This window comes from Lissotriton helveticus, chromosome 6 (assembly GCF_964261635.1).
Source record: "Lissotriton helveticus chromosome 6, aLisHel1.1, whole genome shotgun sequence".
Taxonomy (NCBI): domain Eukaryota; kingdom Metazoa; phylum Chordata; class Amphibia; order Caudata; family Salamandridae; genus Lissotriton; species Lissotriton helveticus.
The window spans coordinates 1719852667-1719873907 of NC_136067.1; the positions used below are offsets into that span (position 1 = coordinate 1719852667).

Here is a 21241-nt window from a genome sequence, read left to right on the forward strand (position 1 = left end):
TGCTTATCCACACGCACTTTATTCCGTACTGTATTAATTCTGCTGCTAATGTGGCATGTACTATTTATTTTGTGTTTATGAACTCTCAATAAAAATATTAAAAAAATAATTTTAAAAAAAACAAAGGCGGTCTGCGCGAATAGAGGCAAAGAAACTGAATTCCTCGCAGTGTGAGAAATCGCCCAGAAGAGTGGCTCCCCATCTGAGGCGGGGTCTGGGTCCATGAAAGGGACTGAAGGCTCGGAATCGGATACATCTGGCAGGAACACTTTGAAACTTCCAGTAGTGACTCTGAACACAGCAGATGACATTATATAATGGGAGATAATCCACCCAGTCTCGTCGCAAACCTGGGCCGGCGTGGCCATTGCCACGCATTGCAACATGGTTTATAGATTTGCTGAACTCTAAGCAGCATGCAATTTTGTGGGTACGCCACCCCCTGAAGGCTTGCACCGCAAATGGTTTGGGCCTTCGATGTATTGCTTTACAGTATATTTCAAATTTGGGCAGATGGCCATTGCCAGGATGCTCTGGGGCTGGGGAGTTGTCAGTTAGTACTTGTTGTGTTTGCTTTGTTAATTTCCTCATGCATGTGAGAATGCTTTGCTTCAATTCTCCGGAGGGTTAGCGGTGCGGGATATCCCAGTGGGAAGGGAGTCTGGACCTATTTGAGATGGCGGTTTCAAACCAGGACATAAAATTACTTACATGGAATCCAGGGGGATGGGATCCATGTCCAAACGCCACAACATACACTACTGCCTGAAACCTCGGGGAGTGCAAATAGCGTTGTTGTAAGAACCGTATCTAACACAGGGGGAGGTGGAGAATCTTTAGAGATGGAGAGGGCAGATTTTTGCCACCACGTTTTCAGCATATGCCGGGGGGATGCTGATATGGGTCCGACCGGGGGTCCCTTTTGAGGCAATGCGTACGTTATTGACAAGGAGGGAAAATATGTACTGCTAGCGGGCGACTGCTAGGTCAGATTTCACTGGGCTGCTGCTATGCCCCCAACCAGGACCAGATACCTATATTTTCTCTCTGCTCACCTAGCTGACAAAGTTGGGACAAGTAGTGCTGGGGGGAGATTTTAACTGTATTGCGGATGTACAATTGGACCAGTCTCACCCACCCCTCCCGAGCTCCCGGGCACACAAGACAGCGGCGGGACTACCTTGGTCGGACTTTCTCAGACCACAGCCCTCTGTTGCTGTCATATCAACCTCCAGGGCTGAGGCCCCCAATACCTACATGGAGGCTTAACCCAGTGACACTAGTAGATACATCGTTTGCAGAATCATTGCTCACCACAATAGAAACATACTATGTCGAGAACTCCGGCACGGCCACTACAGCACTGATAGAGTGGAAAGCATTCAAGGTGGTGGTGAGAGGGCACTGCATGGGACAGTCAGTTGGAGTACAGAGGGAGCTGCACAGAAAACTCCTGGACCTGGAAGGAGAGATGCATACACTGGATAACATACAGGGGTCGGGGACACAGGCACATATACAGTTACGGACCACCCAGAAAAAATACGACGAAGCCTTAGAACTTCTTAGATCTCATGAATATAGGGCATATATGGACAGAGTGCGGAACGAAGAAGGGAAGACTGGACTCTTATTGGCATGGCTCGTTAGATCTGAATCCCGAGGCTCCCCAATAACCCGAATTAGGTTGGATGCCGGCACAACAGAATACAATCCTGATAAGATTAATGCAATATTTCAGAAATATTATGAGAAACTGTACACTGATCTGCAAGGTGCTTCCCGGGCGGAACTTGATGCCTTTCTGGCCCGCTAGACCTTTGAGTAGCCAACGACGAAATTGCAGAAGAACTGGATGGCCCGGTGACCTTGCAGAAGGTTAAAGGGGCTATGACAATGATGGGAAATGGGAAAACACCGGGACCCGATGGCCTACCTGCCCAGTTCTATGCGAAATATAGGGATAGTTTGGTGTATACCCTTGGTGACCGAGTACAACTGGGCTCTCTACGAGGTCTGTGCTGGTGATCCCGCTCCCCTAATACTAAAGATCAGGATGCAGGAGTAATGGCCTTCAGGCCCCTGTCTATGCTCAATATTGACTTTAAGCTACTAAACAAGATATTAGCTATCCGGTTGCTCCCACATATGTGACACCTGGTTCACCCCGACTAGAAGGGGAATATCCCATCCCGTAATATATCGTATAACTCATGCAGATTATACTCGGTGCTCTACCACTCTGAAGCCCGAGAGTTGAGACGAGCTGCCTTTCTCTCAGTTGACCTAGAGAAGGCATTTGATATGGTAAACTGGGACTACCTGCTCGAGGTCATGCACAGAATGGGGTTGAGGAAGGGCTGTCTGAAACGAGTTCAACTGTTGTACACTCTCCCAATAGCAAGAGTCAAGACGAGCAGGACTATCTCTCCACAATATAAGATATCACGTGGTACACGTCAGGGGTGCCTACTATCCCCACTCCTGTTTGCACTGGCAGTGGAACCACTTGCTGAGCTCTTTCGCCAGGGGTGAGGGGCCTAGGACTGACATTGAGTGGCAGAACATACGTGATTTTATTATACGCAGAAGATTTGCTGATATATCTGGGGGATGATGCGAGGGGGGCAGAAACTGCCTTCGGACTGCTGGAAACCTTTGGGTCTCGGTCCCTGGATTAACCACCATAAAAAACATCTCTTTCCGGTGGCTGGACCCTCCCCTAGACCAGGGGAGATAACGGCGGACTATAAGTGGACGCCTAACATGTTCAAATACCTGCGTGTCCAGATTTTTCATTTACTAGAAGACATGAGGGAGGGTAATTTAGGAAGGGCCCTCCGCTCACTCCCTTCTAGTGTGGGTTTTTGGAAGTCATTGGGACTACCGTTGTTGGCCAGAGTGTCAATGACCAAAATGGTCAGGCTGCCTAGCTTATCTTATTGTACTTTTTCGCCAATTTACTGGTGTTGATGCCAGATGGATGGTTCAGGCCGCTGGATGCGCTCGTATGGGAACTCATAGGGGCGGACGGAAGACAAAGAGTATGTCTGCGGACCCTGCAGCGCCCCATGGGGTAGGGGGGACTGGGTGTACCAGATTTTAGATTTTATCAACTAGCTGCACAACTGTAGTGGGTGGCCCAATGGCTGGAGGGGGTAAACCAGGAGGGGACCTACCTAGCGAAGCCAGGACAGCGCCCGCGCCAGCTACTGGTGAAACTACTAAATCAGGCCTTGAGGGTCCCATATACCTCCAAGTTGCAGACCACAGCACTGAGGAAATGTATTTTTGAACGGAAATCATTTTTTATAGGACTCCATGGATTTTTACATTGCCATCTCGTGGCAAACACCTTCACAGGACCCACCTGGTCGTTTTTCTTTTGTACAAGGAAAATTCTATCAGCACGACAAAAATCAATTTTTGTAGGCCTGCATTTCTGCCCAGGAACTGTCACCCGCCCAACCCCCTGTTCTCTGCAGTTCATCAGAAAGCCACATGGCCCTCACCCCAAGTTAATGACTCATCTTTCCTCTCCTGCTCCCAGCCTGTTAACACATCCTTGACATCCTGATCAGGTTATCTGGACAATGGTCTGACTGCTGGCTCCTAATCAGGGTGGGTAAACAATGACTTGAAAGAACCGGCTTTAATCAGGCAGTTGAACAATCACCTGAAAGAAAGAGCCCTGATCAAAGCAGAGTGGAAAATGCTCTGTGTACCAAGCCTTGACCAGGTCACTAACTACAAACACCACCTGGGTCCAGCTAATCAACAACAAACACTGCCCTGAGTGAATGAGTGAATAATGGACTAACAGCCATATGAATGTACTAAGAAACATATAAAAGGCATGTAAGCTACCGAGTGAAGTAGCAGCCTCCTTTGCACTGTCCTTTGACCCGCTTGGGACTCTGTTCCATAGCCCGGGCTATTGAAATAAATCTGGGTTCCTCCTGCAGACGAAGGCTCCTGTGTCTCCTTTTTATTAAGTATGCAAGGTATGGAAGACTAGGGCGGTTCCCCTGTCGCCGAGACCCCGTGAATAGGTTATCCCGGTTCTTCAGCACTATAATGTTGTAAAAGATGTATAGCAAGATTCTGGGCTACACTGACATAGGCCACGACATTACCACTGGTGGGCTTGCCTTACGGCGACCCACAAAGATCATGGGCGCGGAACAGCTGGCACCCTGGACGGAGGCTAGGATAAAAACAACAGGAGATTGTTATCTAGACAAATGCCTGATTCCTTTTGCTGAACTTCCCCCAGGCCAGTTCCATTTATATGAGGCTCTGATGGGAGCATTTTGGAGACTATGGGGAACAGGAAGAGATGAACCTGAGACGCACTTGGTTCTCCATTCACTAATAACATTGGGCACAGCAGGACACCAAATAAAATGGTTTTATGCATCCCTTATTGAGGCCTCTCTGTCCCTAATGCAGGAATTGAGGGGTAAGTGGAAAAGATCCCTGAACAGGGCGATTACCGACTCAGAGTGGCGTAGAGTACTGGAGTCCTCCAAAAAGACTTCCCATAGTGCACCTCTCAATTATCTCCAATTCAACTATGCACATATGTCATATATGACCCCCCCATCACCTTCAAGCTGCCTTTGGAAATAGGTGGGTTATAACGGAACACAATCACCGGGTGATAGTCAAGGGAGTACAATTGATTATTAGAGAATCTGCACGTTACAAGCCGTTTTCTTAGGAAATAAGATGCAATAGCAATTTGTGATATTTAATAAATGACCGAATGGAAAGTCGCAGTTATTTTGTAATACATGTCATTTAATATTTTTCTGCACAATGTTATACATGACGATAAAATGCCAATAAACATATTTTCAAAACAAAGATTTACTAGGATCGCAGGGTACATCAACCCTTTGTCAAACCTTTATCAGAAGCAAAGATACAATAAGAGTTATTAAGTTATTACGTGTTATCTTATCACCCTCTTCAGCAAAAGCAAAACCAGCATTTGTCAAATTCAAATACATAAAATAATCACAACGTGAAGTCATTATTCCACACGCTTGAAATTGTGAAACTGAAAGTGACTCGAGTTGCTTCACTGTGCCTTTCAACATCACAATGTAAACGTCTGTGACATGCTGTGACTTTGTTAGTACAGATCTCATAAGTGCTGCGAGCACAGCTGTAGCCCGGTACTAAAAAAAAGACAGCGCTGGTCCTCCCAATCCTACCTGTTTTTTGCTGGCGGTGTCGCTGGTGGAACGTGACCTCTCCTCTGTCACTTTACTGGCTTCATGAACTTCTGATGTGGATTCAAGTGCCTTTTCTTCAACTTCATCAATATTTTGACTATTACTAGGAAATAAACATGCAGATTTGATAAATATGCTCCTGGATTTCTAAAGGAGACTTTACAATATATCTTTAGAAAAGCAAAAACAAAAAGTACAAGCAAGTGAAAACATTTTGACAAGCAAAAACGGAAAGCATCTTTTCTAATCTCAAATAAAGGCCTAACTGATGCTCATCCATTTCGGCCAAGTAACATTTATATCCATGTGGTCAACTTTGAAATGTGTCTGTGCGCTCTCTGAAAATGAATGGGGGGTGAAATAAAAGAAGCTCACTCTTCAGTACCATTAAGAAGTTAGATTTATTGCATTAAGGAAAGAAACCCCACACCGCAGTCCTGTCAGGCGCAGCTTGCAAATGACTGCCAACCTACCATCACCACATTTTAAGGATGACATCGTAGGACGTTAATATGTGGTAGATAGGTGTGCAGCTTCGGCCTGGCCAAAGCTGCCTAAGCACATTACAACACATCTCCCTATTTTGGGAAATAAAGAAAAAACGAAGAAGACCGTTGCAACCAGAACACAGGCCTCCCAACTGAAGCACAGACACACAGAGGAAGAACAAAACACACCAAGGATACACTAGGTGGGATGAACAACAAGGATCGATAAGTTTAACACGCAATGAGGGCACCCGTGCTGGCTGGAAAACAGAAAGTTCGGGAAACAGAAAGTTCAATCATACACATAATCCCCCAAATAGCTAGGAAGCTTCCTCACTCTCATCTCCCTTCTACCCTGAGGGCTGATCATAGTCCCACTACCCTGTGGAACAATTTGTTCTTGAAGTATCACTGTCAAACTGTCTTCTGGAACCATGGCCCTCTCCCCATCATCTCCCTTTGATACATTTGGAGTAGCTTGAGACCTACCACCACCCAAGTCCCTTGTGAATACACCATCTTTCATAACCAACCAAGGAGAGCAGGAATCCGAAGCATCTCCCTCACCCCCAGAACCCCTCAACACCTCGCCTTGTCTCTGGTACAAAGCAACCCTTCCTAAGTTCCAGGTTTGGCCGTTTTCTAATTTTAGCCAATTGACGGCCACCTCTTTAACTTTAAGTGGGTCACGAAACTTGGTTAAATCCTTCACACCGCATGCGGGCTTGACCTTGACACAATCTCCAGCCACGATAAAGTGTTTTTCCACAGTCTTATTTAAACTTGCTCAACCCCCTCCCCTCCCGCCCCCCTCACACTTTCCAGCATCCATGACGGACTCAATTTGGTCCCAGGGCACCTGCCACGCATCATCTCGAAATGGCTTTTACCTGAAATGGTATTGACAGCATTTCGATATGCCCAAAGCATGTCTTTCACCGCCCCCTCGATAGACAAACCAGCACTGCACGCCATTTGCATCATCCCTTTGATATGCCTGTTGACCTTCTCCACAAGAGCATTTCCGTGGGGGTTGTACAAAGACGAAAAAGCATGTCTCACACCCAAAGTGTCCAAAAACATTTTCATCTCCTCTGACCTCAACTGTGTGCTATTATCTGTGAGTAATACAGCAGGAATTCCCTTCCTCCTAAACACATCACTGAGAAAATCAACGGTAGAACTGGTGGTAATATACCTCATGAACACAACTTTCACCCACTAGAGCTTGTCATCCACAAGATCAGCTGCAAACTTATCCTGTTCAGGAAGGAAAGAGAAGGGCCCAATGAAGTCCAAACATACTTTCTACCAAACCTCATCAGCGTTGAACACATGCTACTCCTCGTGCAACTTCCCCACACCCGCTCTCAGATGTTTTTCAGACTCTTTGCACACACCACACCTCACCACCCATTCCCCTAATCTCACTATACATAAGGGGCCACCAAAATCTTTCTCTGACCCTCCTGGTGGTCAACGTCTGGGTCAAGTGACCCTCCTGAACCATGCTATTCAAGCTTGACCTAAGGAAAGTTGGCAGCACAAGCATTTAATTTCTGATCAACATATAATCACAGAGAACAGACAACTCATCAACCACCTTAAATAATGATTTAACAGCATGAGAAAGCACACTCTCCCTCCTGACCACCCCTTTCATTAATTTCCAAATGCACTGAAGCGTTGAATCCTGCTCCATGTCCCTCACCCAATTATCTTTGGAAATGGATGTTACCAAACCTTCATTGACATCTTCCACACTTGCTACAATCTTCTCAGTAACCACCTCAGTCATCTCAGCAGTTCCGTCAGGCAGCCTTGAAAGGCAATCAGCGACCCTGTTCTTCCATCCTGGAACATACTCGGCTCGACTGTCATAGTCTTGTAACCTAACGGCTAACCTCGCCAATCATCCAGAACAGTTCCTAGTCCCACCAGGATCCTGGTGGGACTAGGGCTTGTGATCTGACCTGAGAATGAATGCCCCTCCCCACAAGAACACCCTGAAGTAGGCGGTAGCCCAAGCAGCCACCAACAACTCACACTAGATGACCGAATAGTCACGTTCGGTGTCAGTCAATGTTTGTGAGGCAAACGCTGCAGTTTTCTCCTCCTCGTCATGCACCCGAGACAAAACTGCCCATTTCCCTACCGCACTGGCCTCCACAGTAACAATAGCCTTCAAAATGCTTTGAAACGGTGCAAGGACACCAGCATGAGCAATGCTTATTTTCACAGCCTCGTTAGCCCTTTGTTGTTGTCCCCACACAAACTTCATACCTTTCCTCAGCAATTCTCTAAGGGGTTCAGTCGTAAGAGTAAAATCTTGCACAAACTTGGAGTAATACTCCACTAATCCCATGAAAGAACGAAAGACATCTCCGTCACATGGAACCTCAGCATTGACCAACACACTCATCAATTTCACCTTCAGCTTCACCCCACTCCTGGTGATCATGTAGCCCAAATATTCCACGTTCTCCACAAAGAATACACTCCTCCTTATGCAAGGTTAGGCCAGCTTCTCTAATGTGAGTTAACACTTCATTCAACTTGCCGTTGTGCTCTACCTCATCCTTACCAAAAATCAAGATGTCTCCCTGAAAAATGATAACTTTATTCAAATCAGACAAAATGCCCACCATCAACCCCTGGAACACACTCAAGGCTGAGAATAGACCAAAAGGAAGTCTTCGAAACTGGAATGATGTAATAAATGATATAAGGTGCTTCGAGTGCGAATGGAGTTTTACCTGATGGTCAGCACTGCTCAAATCTAATTATGAAAAGAAACAACCCCAGACAACATTTAAATAAGTTCAATAATGTTAGGTAAGGGAACATTATCCATGACAATATTTTGATTAAGGCTGCAGAGGTCCACACAAAATCTGAGAGGCCTAGCAGATTTTCTAGTAATAACTACTGGAGACAAGCATTCGGACACCTCTATTGGTTCCATTACTCCATCCTCAAATAGCTGCTGAATAATCTTCCTAGTTCCCGCCCATGCAGCCATCAGTATCGTTCTAGCCAACTGTTTTACAGGAACAGCATTGTCTTTTTTTTTTTTTGTCCTCATCTCACCTTGGTACGTACAAATGGACACACACAACCCCATTCCATCCTGGGTGCCCAGGGCTGAAGTTCTTGCTGTACCCGGAGCCAACCCGGCTACCCCTTTATTCTGGGGCCAGGTGTAATCCTTGGACAATTTCGGGGTTCGTTGCCAGCCTCATTTCTATAGCCCATTCCATCAAAGGCCGCCAAACCATGCTGTTCCTGTTATGTGGTGTGCCAGTTTCAAAACGTGTAGTTCTCAGAACAGACTGAAGCCAATTTTCGTGCAAAGGGGGGGGGTAGCATTCTTCCATACCTTACAGATCTCTCTGCGTGCAATAAGAATTAGGGTGAGAAATAAAGCCACCTGTGTCCCCCTTAGCCCGCCAATAAGATCAGTATCGAGACCAAAAAAAACCCTTACAACATTCAAACTAAGCTTCATCTTAAAAATACTCTCTAATGTCCTCTCCACATTGGCCCAGAAGGGGCCAATCATAGAGCAGTCATAAAAAACATGGATATCATCAGCCTCTGGCATATTACATCTGGGGCACAAAGGAGATGGACTAACACATTTTGCAATTTGTTTTGGGGAGTGTAGTAGAGCCTATTTATATACGTAGTAGTGGTTCTTTTTTAAAGAGGCAGACTTGACATATCTATACAAATATTGAAGAGATATATTATATAGGTCAGCGGAGGGGGCCTCCAGGGCAGAGAGTCTCCAAACAAGATGTAGAGGGGGGGCTAGAACTTCGTCCGCCTCAATCAGTTCTCTATACCAGAGTCCCACTTCCTTCTTCCTGCAATTCGGTGACTGAAGTGCCAACTCAATGTCCCAGTTTCCACCGATGTTGTCTTTCTCAGCGGCATACCATGAACAGAGTTGAATATATTTAAATTTTGAAAAGGAATCCCCAATCCTAGATCGCAGGATCTCCTAAGGGAGTACCCCCTCAGCTGACACTAGGTCTGACCAAATTGCTATTCCCGCTCTCTTAATTGAAAGAGACAGACTGTCCTGGAGACACAGCGGTGGGCCTGGGGAATCCCATATTGGGGCAAGATCTGAATAATATTTTATGCCCCAGCACCCCTTCACTCTATTCTAAAGTATCAAGGCAGATTTTAGTATCTTTAGGCGGACTTTTTTGAAAAATCTTGGCGCGCCAAATTTATATAAAAAACCAGGGCCACCCCCCTCCTGATCTAACATCGTATTCAAAATCCGCCCCCAATGAGAATCGTCTGGGCTAGTTAGAAGGGTTCGAATATTTTTTAGCTGAAAGGCAAAGGCATACCACATAACATCTGGAAGCGCCAGACCCCCCTTTATCAGTCTTCTTTTCAGTTTTTTCCAAGATATCCGGGCGTTCTTATTTGCCCAGAAAAAACTGCCTATCTTTCCCTGAATCTTTCCCAAAATTTTATTATGAAAGGTTAAGGGTATTGTGTTAAATAGATAGGTCAGTTTGGACAAAATGATAATTTTGACAAAGTTGACACGGCCATATATTGTTAGCTGAAGATTTTGCCATCTTGAAAATAAATGTTCAATGTCTTTAGCCACTTTTTTCAAATTGACCTTCACTATATTATTGAGATCAGATTTAATTAATACACCTAGGTACCTAAACTGGCTACTTTGGGCTCCCTCCCAATGGTCGACTCCCCAGCACATTATTTCTGTTTTTGTGCTGTTTATCAGATAGCCGGAATAGCGACCATAATCTTCCATAATCTCCTCGACTTTGGGGAAGACCTCTGCCGGGTTGCTGGTGTAAACCAACAAATCATCTGCATATAAAGCCAGCTGGCAGCAATAATCTTTTATTCTGAAGGGTGTAATTTGATCGTCCAACCTCAATGCTTGTGTCAGAGGCTCAATATAGAGATTGAACAGGAGGGGCGAGATGGGGCTCCCCTGCCTTGTTCCCTCCCGATATTAAGGCGTGGTGACAGGAAGCCGTTCAATAGAATCGCCGCCGAGGCACCTTCATAACAGCCTCTCAAGGTTTGGATAAAAGTTGCTCCGAACCCCATAGTGGTAGGAACATCCCACAGAAATCCCCAGTTGACACGGTTGAAGGCCTTTGCGGCGTCGTAAGCTGCCACCGCTAACGGCTCCGACCGTGCCACCACAAGATCGATACTACCTATCAGCTGTAGGGTTAACTCATGAATATATCTCCCGGGGATAAAACCCTTCTGGTCCGGATTGATCACGGACGGAACCAACATGGCCAATCTCCCTGCCAAAACACTAGTAAAGATCTTATAATCTGCGTTTAGCAGGGAGATAGGTCTATAGGAGTCTGCCTTAAGGGGATCCTTCCCTGGTTTTAAAATCAACACGATAGTAGACTCTTTCCAAGACGGCGGAATTTTGCCTTGAGGTCAATAGACGTAATTAAATAATTCACAGAGTCTTGGTACTAGGAGGTCCTGGAGCGCTTTATAGACTTCGCCTGGAAGGGCATCAGGCCCTGCTGCTTTTTTATATATAGTTTAATTTCTTCCTCAGTAAAGCGGCTATTAAGCATGTTACGACCATCCTCTGCCAGGCCTGGAAGGGCCTTACTTTCAAGCCACCGCAGAGTGTTCGGAACCTGGGGAGACCTCTTCTTGATATAATTCCGAGAAGAGAGAGAACATTTTTTTTTCCATATCCTCCTGATGGCAAGATATAGTTCCCTGCTCATCAATGATTAGCCTATTAACATTGTTCCTGACCCGATCCGCTCTGATCTTGCCTGCCAATATTGCCCCCGCCCTCTCGCCATACCCATAGTTTTCCATGGAGTATGCAGCCCACTGAGCCTTAACTTTCTGGTCAAGTAGGCCTCGATATTCTAGGCGTAGGCGATCTATTTCAGCCAAGACCTGTGACATATCATCCACTTGGGCGCTCAATCTCAGGGTTTCCAAGGATGAGATTTTATCTTCTATCGTCTTAAATTTGTTTGCCTCCTTCCTATTGCTGGAACTAATTAGGCTAAGGAACTGACCTCGGATATGAGCCTTATAGGCGTCCCAGACAAATTCAAGCGGGGCTGAACCTACATTATCAGAAAAATAATTATTGGAGGAGACACCACCCGCTGTGACAATGGCCTGATCGTTTAAAACTGCCCTTTTTAAAGTCCACCTGCGGGCTGTTGTGGTCCTGGCCCTGCCTGTGTTAATTGAAAAAAGGATGGGGGCATGATCGGACAGGATACTAGGTAAAATTTTAATATCCATCAAAGCCTCTAGACAAAATCTATCCATCAAGATATAGTCCAATCTTGAGGCATGTCTGTGTTTTTTACTGAAGTACGTAAAACCTGGCGCCAAGCCGTTCCTAACTCTCCAGGTGTCAATTAACCCAAGTTTGTGGATCATATTCACCATGGCACGGCGGGATCTTGGAGCGGCAGCTACCTGGCGATAGTTAGAACGATCTTGCCGGGGATCGAGGAGAATATTAAAATCTCCACCGATAATGATCGGTCTACTAACTTCGGCCAGGTTAGACTGTACCTTCTGCAGGCAGGCTGGATCGTCTATATTTGGCCCATAGTAAGACACGATAGTCGTGACCTTTCCACTAAAGTTGGCCTGTGCTTGAACCCATCTTCCTGACTGGTCTGTTATAAATGACCTTATAGAGCCTCCAATGTCAGCCTTGATTAAGATTGCTACTCCCTTATTTGCCGCCGATTGCTCAGAACAGCAAAAGGCTCCGATCCAACTAAGTTTCCCGAAGACCTCTTTACTCTCACGGGAGCTCAAATGGGTTTCCTGAAGTAAAATTACTTTAGCAGCAGATTGCTCTAAATATTTGAAGATCAACCTACGTCTCCTAGTACATCGGAGGCCGTTGACTTTCCAGGATATAAAATCCAAACTATTGTGGGTCATACAGTGTTTTCCAACCCCTCCTTCTTGCCCTAATGTCCATACAGCCTTTTATACTGTACTGTTTAATTTGGGGTTCTTGTGAGTACCTATGAGATGAGAATACATTTTTTTTCTTTTTTCCCCCAGCACCCTTCCCCCCCCCCCGCCCCCCTTTGCAACCCCAAACCCTTTCCACCTCCCTGGGGAACCCTCCTTTCCTTCCTGAGCATTACTCTCTTCGACGGATCCCCCCCATCCTGTGTATGGTTATAAGATAGTGTGTAAAAAATAGAGAAAAAAAAAAGATAATATATATCAATTGTCCGTAGCGGTTATTACCTAGAGCCTGTATATAGCCTGTATATAAAGCCTGTATATAACAGACTCTGTATCTAGTTGTTAGATACCCTACTAAATTCTCCAAATAGCTAGATCGCTATATCACTCACCCCTTCCCTGTGGCCCCAACTACTTGCTTCCCTTCTCCACTTGCCCCTTTATTGCCTGCTCTTATTTTTTCAATCAAACTGTCTGCTTCCTCCACATGCCGGATGTTATACATGTGATTGTTCCACATTACCCGGAGTAAAGCAGGAAATTTCAACTGAGCACGTGCCCCCAAAGAATTAAAAGATGCCAGTCTCTTGCCCATTTCCCATTGCTTTGATGCTGTGATATGTGAAACATCAGAGCAGATTGTAAAGGAAAATGGTGTGGAGAGGGACACTGATTTTATAGAGCCTGCTTTTAGTGCCAGTGATGGGATCCTTTCCTTGATGGCGTAAGTGAGAAAGTTGACCAAGATTTTTCTTGGACGTTCTTTTCCTGGGTTCCGCCTATAGGGGTCACGATGGGCTCTCTGAATATCGGCTAGTAAATCTTGGTCTGTATCAGGAGAGTCCTTTAAGATTGTTGTTTTGAGCACTGCAACAATAAATGCCTTGATGTCATTCCTTTCAAGGTCCTCAGGGACATTCAAGAATTTTAAGTTATTTTTCCTCGAGTGATTTTCGAGTCTTTCAAGGTCGTCTCTCATCTCACGGTTCTGCTGGACCAACTTGTCAATGTTGACTGCGGATGTAGTAAGGGCTTCTTTGATCTTAGGCATTTCCACTTCTAGGGCATCCGTCCGTAATGAGACTTCTTCAACTTTTCGGGCCAGTGCCTCACAAGAGGCCGGAATGGCTGTCTGATTAGCCTCTGATGTAGTGAACCGTCTCCCTATGTCATCCCTTAGTCCCAACAGAATATCTGCTAGGGTTGCTGGGGTAGACGATGTGGATATTGTGGATATTGTAGTGTCCAGGGAAGCACCAATAGAAACCGCTTCTTTATGTCTAGAGACTTCCTCCTTTGGACTCCCATATTAATCTGGCCCACCTGCTCTGTGTCTTGAATCTCCAAGGCTGAGAAGCTATTAGAAAGTTCCACTGCCGGATGCACCATTTCGGGCATACTGATTGTAGGGGTTGGAGACAACTGTGGAGATGGGCAAGACTGAATTGGTGTAGATGAAGAGTTGATATTCGCTAATTCCTCTGTAGGAGCCGCATCCCAAACAGCTTCTGTGGCTTCTGTAACTTCAATTACTGGACTCGTTGTAGCCCTCGCCACAGCCATCTCTTTTGTCCTACTCAAAGCACTGACTGAGAGAACCTTATAATAAGATTTCAACTATGGAGTCACTCTTAGTGAGACTGGTGGTCCACCCTTTGCCTTTTTCTTGCCCCTTCCTTTTCCCGGCGGGGTATCTGATCCACTATGGTCTCCCTTCCCCATCGCTTTCTTTTTCTGTGATGTAGCTTTAATAAGATTCACCGGAGGGGAAATTGAAGGTTTTGAGGGGCCTGGCACTATATTGGAAGCCCGATTATGGAGAGTATACCTGCTGACCGCGGGGTAAGACGCAGACACCAAGGTCCCTGGTTTGTCTGGGGGAAGCTGGGATATGGGCTAGCGGTACATTGGCTATTTGTCTCCATACAGCGCTTCCACTCCCCACCGCTGTTGGAAATCACTGAGTGATAGATTAACACCGTAGGGGTGTATGATGCAATATCCAATGCGTCACTGTAAATGTCACCTTCTCCACCCTTCTGGCCAAGACTTGCCCCGCTAGGTAGCGCGGAAATCTCCAAAATAAAGGTGACAGAGTCGTAATAGCAGCCCCCGCTTCTTAGGAGGCACCCAGACACATGTACTTTACCAGGGATCGGGCTCACTGTTCCCAATGAATAGGTTGTCTTCCGGCCTGTGTTTTGAATCAACCTCCCGGGATTACTCCTCCAGGGTTTAACAGCGCCCAACTCCCGGAACCAGGCAGGTTCTGAGGGCGTGCTGCCCCCTCTGGTCACCATCCGCCTCTGCTATGTCCACTGCCCAGTGTCGATCTATTCCGCCTTCCACGGGCCCTCAACTCATGTATACTATGTCAATAATGTTTGTTGAAGACTCCACACCTCCCCGGGACCCCTGACCCCAGACCCCTGACTATAAATCAAGACACTCCCGATCAGTACAGGCCGCCCCACTGCCAGCTGGAGGCTATCAGCAGACTGTAAAGCAATCAGGGTCTAGGAAGGGAAGAGGAAAAAGAAAAAAAAATGACCCGGGATTAAGAAAAACCCTACTCATACCTCCCTCCTCGAGTGCCGAGCATAATATCTGAAAGATGTCTAAAAGTCGCGGGCAAACACACGCGCAAAGCTCAGCCCCCTCGAACGGAGGGTTGATGAACTATCGCTGCATCCACAACTGCGTCTCCTACCTCGGGGCGCCGGTCAACACCGGAGAGGAAAAATTACCCGCTCCTAATTAGAGTCTCGACATGCCCAGCTCCAGCTCCGGATTCCCAGGCGACAAAAACAGCCGGTGAAAATGCTCCGCTACTATAAGCCCCAGCTCCGGGACCGGATTCCATGCAGCCAAAACAGTCGGTGAAAATTCTCCGCTACGATAGACACATAGACCACGCTAAACTCGCAAGCGAGCTGGCGGAGTAAGACCCCATACACAGAGTAAGAGGAGCTCCGTCACAGCCGTTAGCGTCTGGCCATCATGCTCCCCTCCGCGGCTCCCTTCCTATCAGGAACAGCATTGTCTTTTAGTTTAATTCAGTACACATAGTTCTTGAACTCACCTAACCTGTTCTCAAAAACGTCCTCATGACGAGACAATAACGTCCTCATAACGAGACAATAGGTCATCCAAAACATGCGCATCCATCAGCATGACTTGATTATCAGCCCTCGGGTTGACCGTGATTCCCAGGTCATACTGGTGTATCCAAACTAAAATCAGCGGATCCTCAGGCCACATAGATTTTCCCTGTTGTCTGCCGATCAGCAAATCTGATATTAGCATTCAAAAATGGTGTAAAGAGAGCCAGTGTCCACCATTAAAGACACCATTGCGCCATTAACTTCAAAGTCAGCCTTAGGACGAGTTAGCCTCCTCTCCTGGTAGGAACCTCCTACCACCTTTTCATCCTGTACCATAAGTACTCTGTAATCTGACTGCTCATCGTCCACTATAGCCACACTCTTCACCGGTACTCTGCGCATGCATGCTAAGTGCCCCTTTTCCCCACATTTCCGGGAATCTTTTCCCACGACAAAGCATTGTTTCGAGTCTACCAAGTGATAATTGCTGCCACATCTAAAACAGATCCTAGATGATTTCCCATGCACGTTCACATATGTTGAATTTTTCAAACCACTGCTCTTACTAGCACCTCCTCCGGCCAGTTGAGATCTTGCCCTTACTGCATTAACTTGATTACCATCACCCACCAGTGCTGTAAGTTCAGTGACTTTGCTATCGAACTGAAAATCCTCATTTCGTGCATGCATTTTTCGGATTCACCCACCACCTTGGCAAAAGCTATTGCCTCTTTCAAAGTGGGGTTACTAGCAATCTCTCCTGACTAATTTTTACTGTTGCACTGAACAATCAATTGGTCCCTAATAATTTCTTCCATCATCTGTCCAAACTGGCACTTGGTAGACAACTCTCTAAGTCTATCCATAAAATCATCTATTGACTCCGAAACACATTGTGGCTGCGTGTAGAATTTGTGGCGTTGCATGTGTATGTGCGTCCATGTATGTCATGAGTGTCCACAATGTGACCTTCTACTCAACGATAATGATGTGCTTTTCATTCAACCACAATGCCGCCATTCCATGCCCTCTAGAACCTTCCAGAGGGGCATACCATCATGTGGCATTACCCAGTGGAGTTCACAACAACCAAGATTACATGCAAGATGCTAGAAACATGTACCATCCTGAAACATATCTGTATTCCTTTCCACACCAGTTTCATATGGTAACAATTTCTTTCACCAAAGCTCTATAAAGCAGTGTAGTTGGTAACACTGGAGTCAGAATCAATAGATGTTTTTAGATATCCCTGGTGCATATTTGATATGATGTGTTGAACCACTGACAATAGGCCGAGCCCGAGATACATATCCCAGAATAAAAGATGTCCCATGCATATGAACTGCAAGTACCGGGACCACAGTGATATTGTCTTCTGCGGACATCACTGTGCTTACTCACTTCGGTGGGTGCCCCACAGTAATACTTATCCTGAGTCTTACTGCTGAACATTTTTAAATGCATGCTTGCATGCTCTTTTTTCGATGCTTCTCACAAAGAAAATACTACACATGATTGGGATACTAGAGGAGTGGTCACCGACCAAGGGAATTTACTGCTGGATCAGCAACTGCTTTACCAGAGTTTTTTAATGTCTTTGTTACTATGCTTCTCTATCCCTACAGGTCGGACCCGGAACACTAAGACACACACACAGTAGTAGCACGTAAGGGCACCACTCAGTGTGGGGTAGTTTATTCACTTGATGTTTTATGTCCTGATGAAGCTCCCCGGATCCTTATGACCAACTCAGACGCGAAACATTTCGACACATTCATGAAGGTGTAACCACTTCTAGATCCCCCTCTTGAGACGGTAATTGGAGTACTTTTACTTGATTTCTAACACTTTGACTACACGGGTTTCTTCAAAACCCAGAGGTAGCTCCAACCCACTAAAGGTTTTTTATTCCTGAAGGGTAATCCTGTTAATAAAGTATAGCATTTGAAATTCCCTTACCAGTTTTAACTTGCACTTTACACCTCACGTCACAAGCCACTTCACTTGCACTCATCAAACGGCAGCCTAGAAAAAAGATCTCTGCTAAAGCGACCCTTCGGGGGACCAGTTGGGCATTGAAAAACAGCAAAAAGGCAGAAAGGAATGACCAGTTGCCCAAACCCCCCTATACACCAAAGTCAATACAAATTATTTTAACCAGTTGGGCATTGCAGTGCCAGCCCAACGAGGAGCACCACCCAATGATGAAACATGATATCCTCTAGGGGATGTGTGAGGGCAACACAAACAGTCCCATTGACTGTCCATTCCCATTACCCCGGCACAGGCACTTTTCACACTTTGAGAGATTGTGTCTTTATCTTTCCTTAGGAACACTAGCCTAATATTGGTCTATGTGCAAGTAGTGTATCATTACACACTGTTTTTGGTTAAATAGATCAGCAGTTGCATATATTAAAAAAAAACAGAACTAGAAATTGAAATGGAGAATGCAAAATTATTTAAATGTATTGACATAAAAATCTGCCCCAAGTGTTTTAATGAGTCCATTCCCATTGAGTGAGAAAAAATTGTGACACAAATCAGGGAGTCAGGTTTTATACCAGGGAGATGCACAGTAAGTCAGGCTGGGTAGCCTGAAATTCTTCGACACAAGTGCCCAGATCTGACAATAGACTGAAAGAGTTTTAAGTCTTGCTTTTTAAAAGTAAGGTGGATTGAAAAATCTGACTGCTGTTGATAGAACTAAATATAGTCGTAATAAGCACTAGTTAGGAGGAAAAGGAAACCCAGTGTTAACATTTTAAGCAAGGTAGTGCCTAGTCCTCCAGTCGTATAGGGATATTTGCTGTCACAGCGCACCATGAACTTTTCTGTTGCCATATGAATTAGGACCGGGCTGATCTGACTCTCCAGAAAAACCTATTTGGAATTAGCAGGGCAGAGGTCAAATAAAATTAAAATGTAGTAAAATGTATGCAAAATTACCATCTTTATGAATCCCCTTGGGCAGTCTATCCCATTTCGTCAAGCTCACCTTCACGGCTTGCCTCAATGCCTCATAGTGAAGATTAATGCTATTTATACTAATACCAAGATACGTGACACATGGTAACACATTGTGAGTCCGCTGAGTGACTTTGTTGTTTTTTATACAATACTCGTGTCTTGGTAGCATTAGGGTCATGCCCCGAGACCTCAGTAAACTTTGATGCAGTCTTTTTGATTGTTGGAAGTGCCAATTGGAGGAGAGAATTGAATGTGGTGATAACATTGGCGTAGTTGGACAGTGTATAGATTGTGCCGTTGATTATAAGAGGAATAATGTCTGATGAATGCTCTAAATACTTCTGATTGGGTTTGAGACAGACAAGTGCATCTTTGAATTGCGAAGCTATTCAACTTTGCACCACCCCCAAGATGATTACTTTGGCTGCAAGTTCTTTTAAAAGAGCTTTGAAGCCAAAGAAATACCCCTCATACCCGGTCAAATGTCTTTTTGGCATCAAGGAATATCATACAGCATCCTCCCAATCTATAGTTGCAATGGCCAGCAAGGAGATTAACATCTTTCTGTGGTGAGTGGTATCTCTGAAAGGGTCAAAATCATGCTGCATAGGGTTGACCAACTGTTAAACCTGGGGGAGAGAGCCTGTCTGCCCAAATCTTAGCATACATTTTGAAATCTCCATTAATCAACAAATTTGGACGACATTAGCCACAGCTGACGGGAGAACTGTCTTTTTAAAGAAAAAAATACAATGTTGATTTCTTGGTGGGGGGGGGGAGAATTGAACTGTTATAAAATGAGTTGAAGAGTGTAAACATGATTGGCTCAGGAGTCAAAAAATGTCATATAAAAATTCTGTGGGAATTAGATCCAGTTCAGCTGCTTTGTCTGCTGTGAGTCTCTTAACAGTGCTCTATAATTCCTGGTTTGTCACAGGAGTTCTAGTGTCTTATTGTGTAAGTCCCACATTTTAGTCTGTTAAGCTGACTCAATATAAGAAGTAATTACGAAGGTTGTTAGTTGGTTACTTTCCATATATAGTATATTAGTGTAGTCCCGGAATGTGGTAATTATCTGCTCCTCGTCCTGATTGGCAATTCCCCTTGTATCTTGGATGGAAGTGATATGATTCCTAGCAGAGTGTTCTTTAAATTTGAGTGCTAGAATCAACCCCATACTTTCGCTATCTTCAAATGTTTTGAGCCCATTTTCATGAACCCTCTGGAGAGATTGTTCCCACAGCAATTTTGAATACTTATTTTAATTATTGTTAATCTATCCATCAGAGATTTATGAGTGGATTTATCTGAGGGATTCCTCAAGAAAAGTGCCAGATCCCTCTTTACATTTGTTAGCTTCCTTGAATTGCTCCTGGATTAGCATTTTGCTCTTGCATTTCTTAATTGTGGACCCTCCAATTACCGCTTTCATACAGTCCCATGCTAGGTTTAAGGAAGACGAATTGATATTGTTAGCCATGTATTCCGAAATTATGCTAGTCATATACATCTAATACTTTTCCATGTTGTGAGGTTTCTGTCAAATGACCACTGTCTACAACTTTGTGCTGCCTCGGCAAGACCACCAGAAGTAAGCAGCATAAGGGGGGTGAGGTTATGATTAGAAGTAACCCGGGAGAAGAGCTGAATATTACAATATGGTATAAGCTTCTAGGAGAGCGCAAACACATCAATACTAGAGCATGTCTGGTGCCTAGCAGACCAGTGTGTGAATCCTAAATCACTTCATAGTTGTTACTTGCATCACCCAGGCACTCTTTTATTATGTAGTAAGGCACCTCTAGATTGACACATTTAGCTGGGTACAACTGTGCTACCAGACTTTTATTTGGTTCAAGGGCAGGATTAATATGCCTGCATATTATGAAAGGATATTCCCAAGATTACGAATGTTAGATCTGGCATCCTTGGCATGGTTTCCTCTGCCATTATGCCTCTACCCCTGTATTTTTTACTGTGTGCTGGATTTCGTTTTTGCTGTTTTAGTTACTCTAGGCACTATGCCACTACTGATCAGTACCAAAGTGCAAGTGCTCCCTGTGTAAATTATGATTGATTATCCATGATTGTCATATTTGATTTACTGGTAAATCCCTGTTAGAGTGCACTATGTGTACCCAGGGTCTGTAAATCCGAAGCTACTAATGGATTTGCAGCAGTGATTGTGCCACCCACACAAGTAGTCTTTCAAATGTGTCCCACACTTGCCATTGCAGTGTCTGTGAGTGCAGTTTTAAACTGCCATGTCGACCTGGGAAGGCATTTCCTTACCAGGCCACAACCTTCCCTTTCCTTACATTTAGGGTAACCCTAAGGTAGGCCCAAGGTACCCCCATAGGCAGGGTGCAATGTATGTGAAAGGTAGGACACGTACTGGTGTGCTTTACATGTCCTCATAGTGGAATAC

General features: G+C 45.1%; 1 protein-coding gene across 3 annotated transcripts in view; it reads right to left on the minus strand.

Annotated features, from left to right (window-relative positions):
- Positions 1-21241, minus strand: part of APLF (aprataxin and PNKP like factor) — a 791103-nt gene that overhangs the window by 359849 nt on the left and 410013 nt on the right. For all 3 annotated transcript variants that reach the window (XM_078649586.1, XM_078649585.1, XM_078649587.1), the window contains exon 4: positions 5223-5346. In XM_078649586.1, the coding sequence (XP_078505712.1) occupies positions 5223-5346 (124 nt within the window). The remainder of the gene's footprint in view (positions 1-5222; positions 5347-21241) is intronic.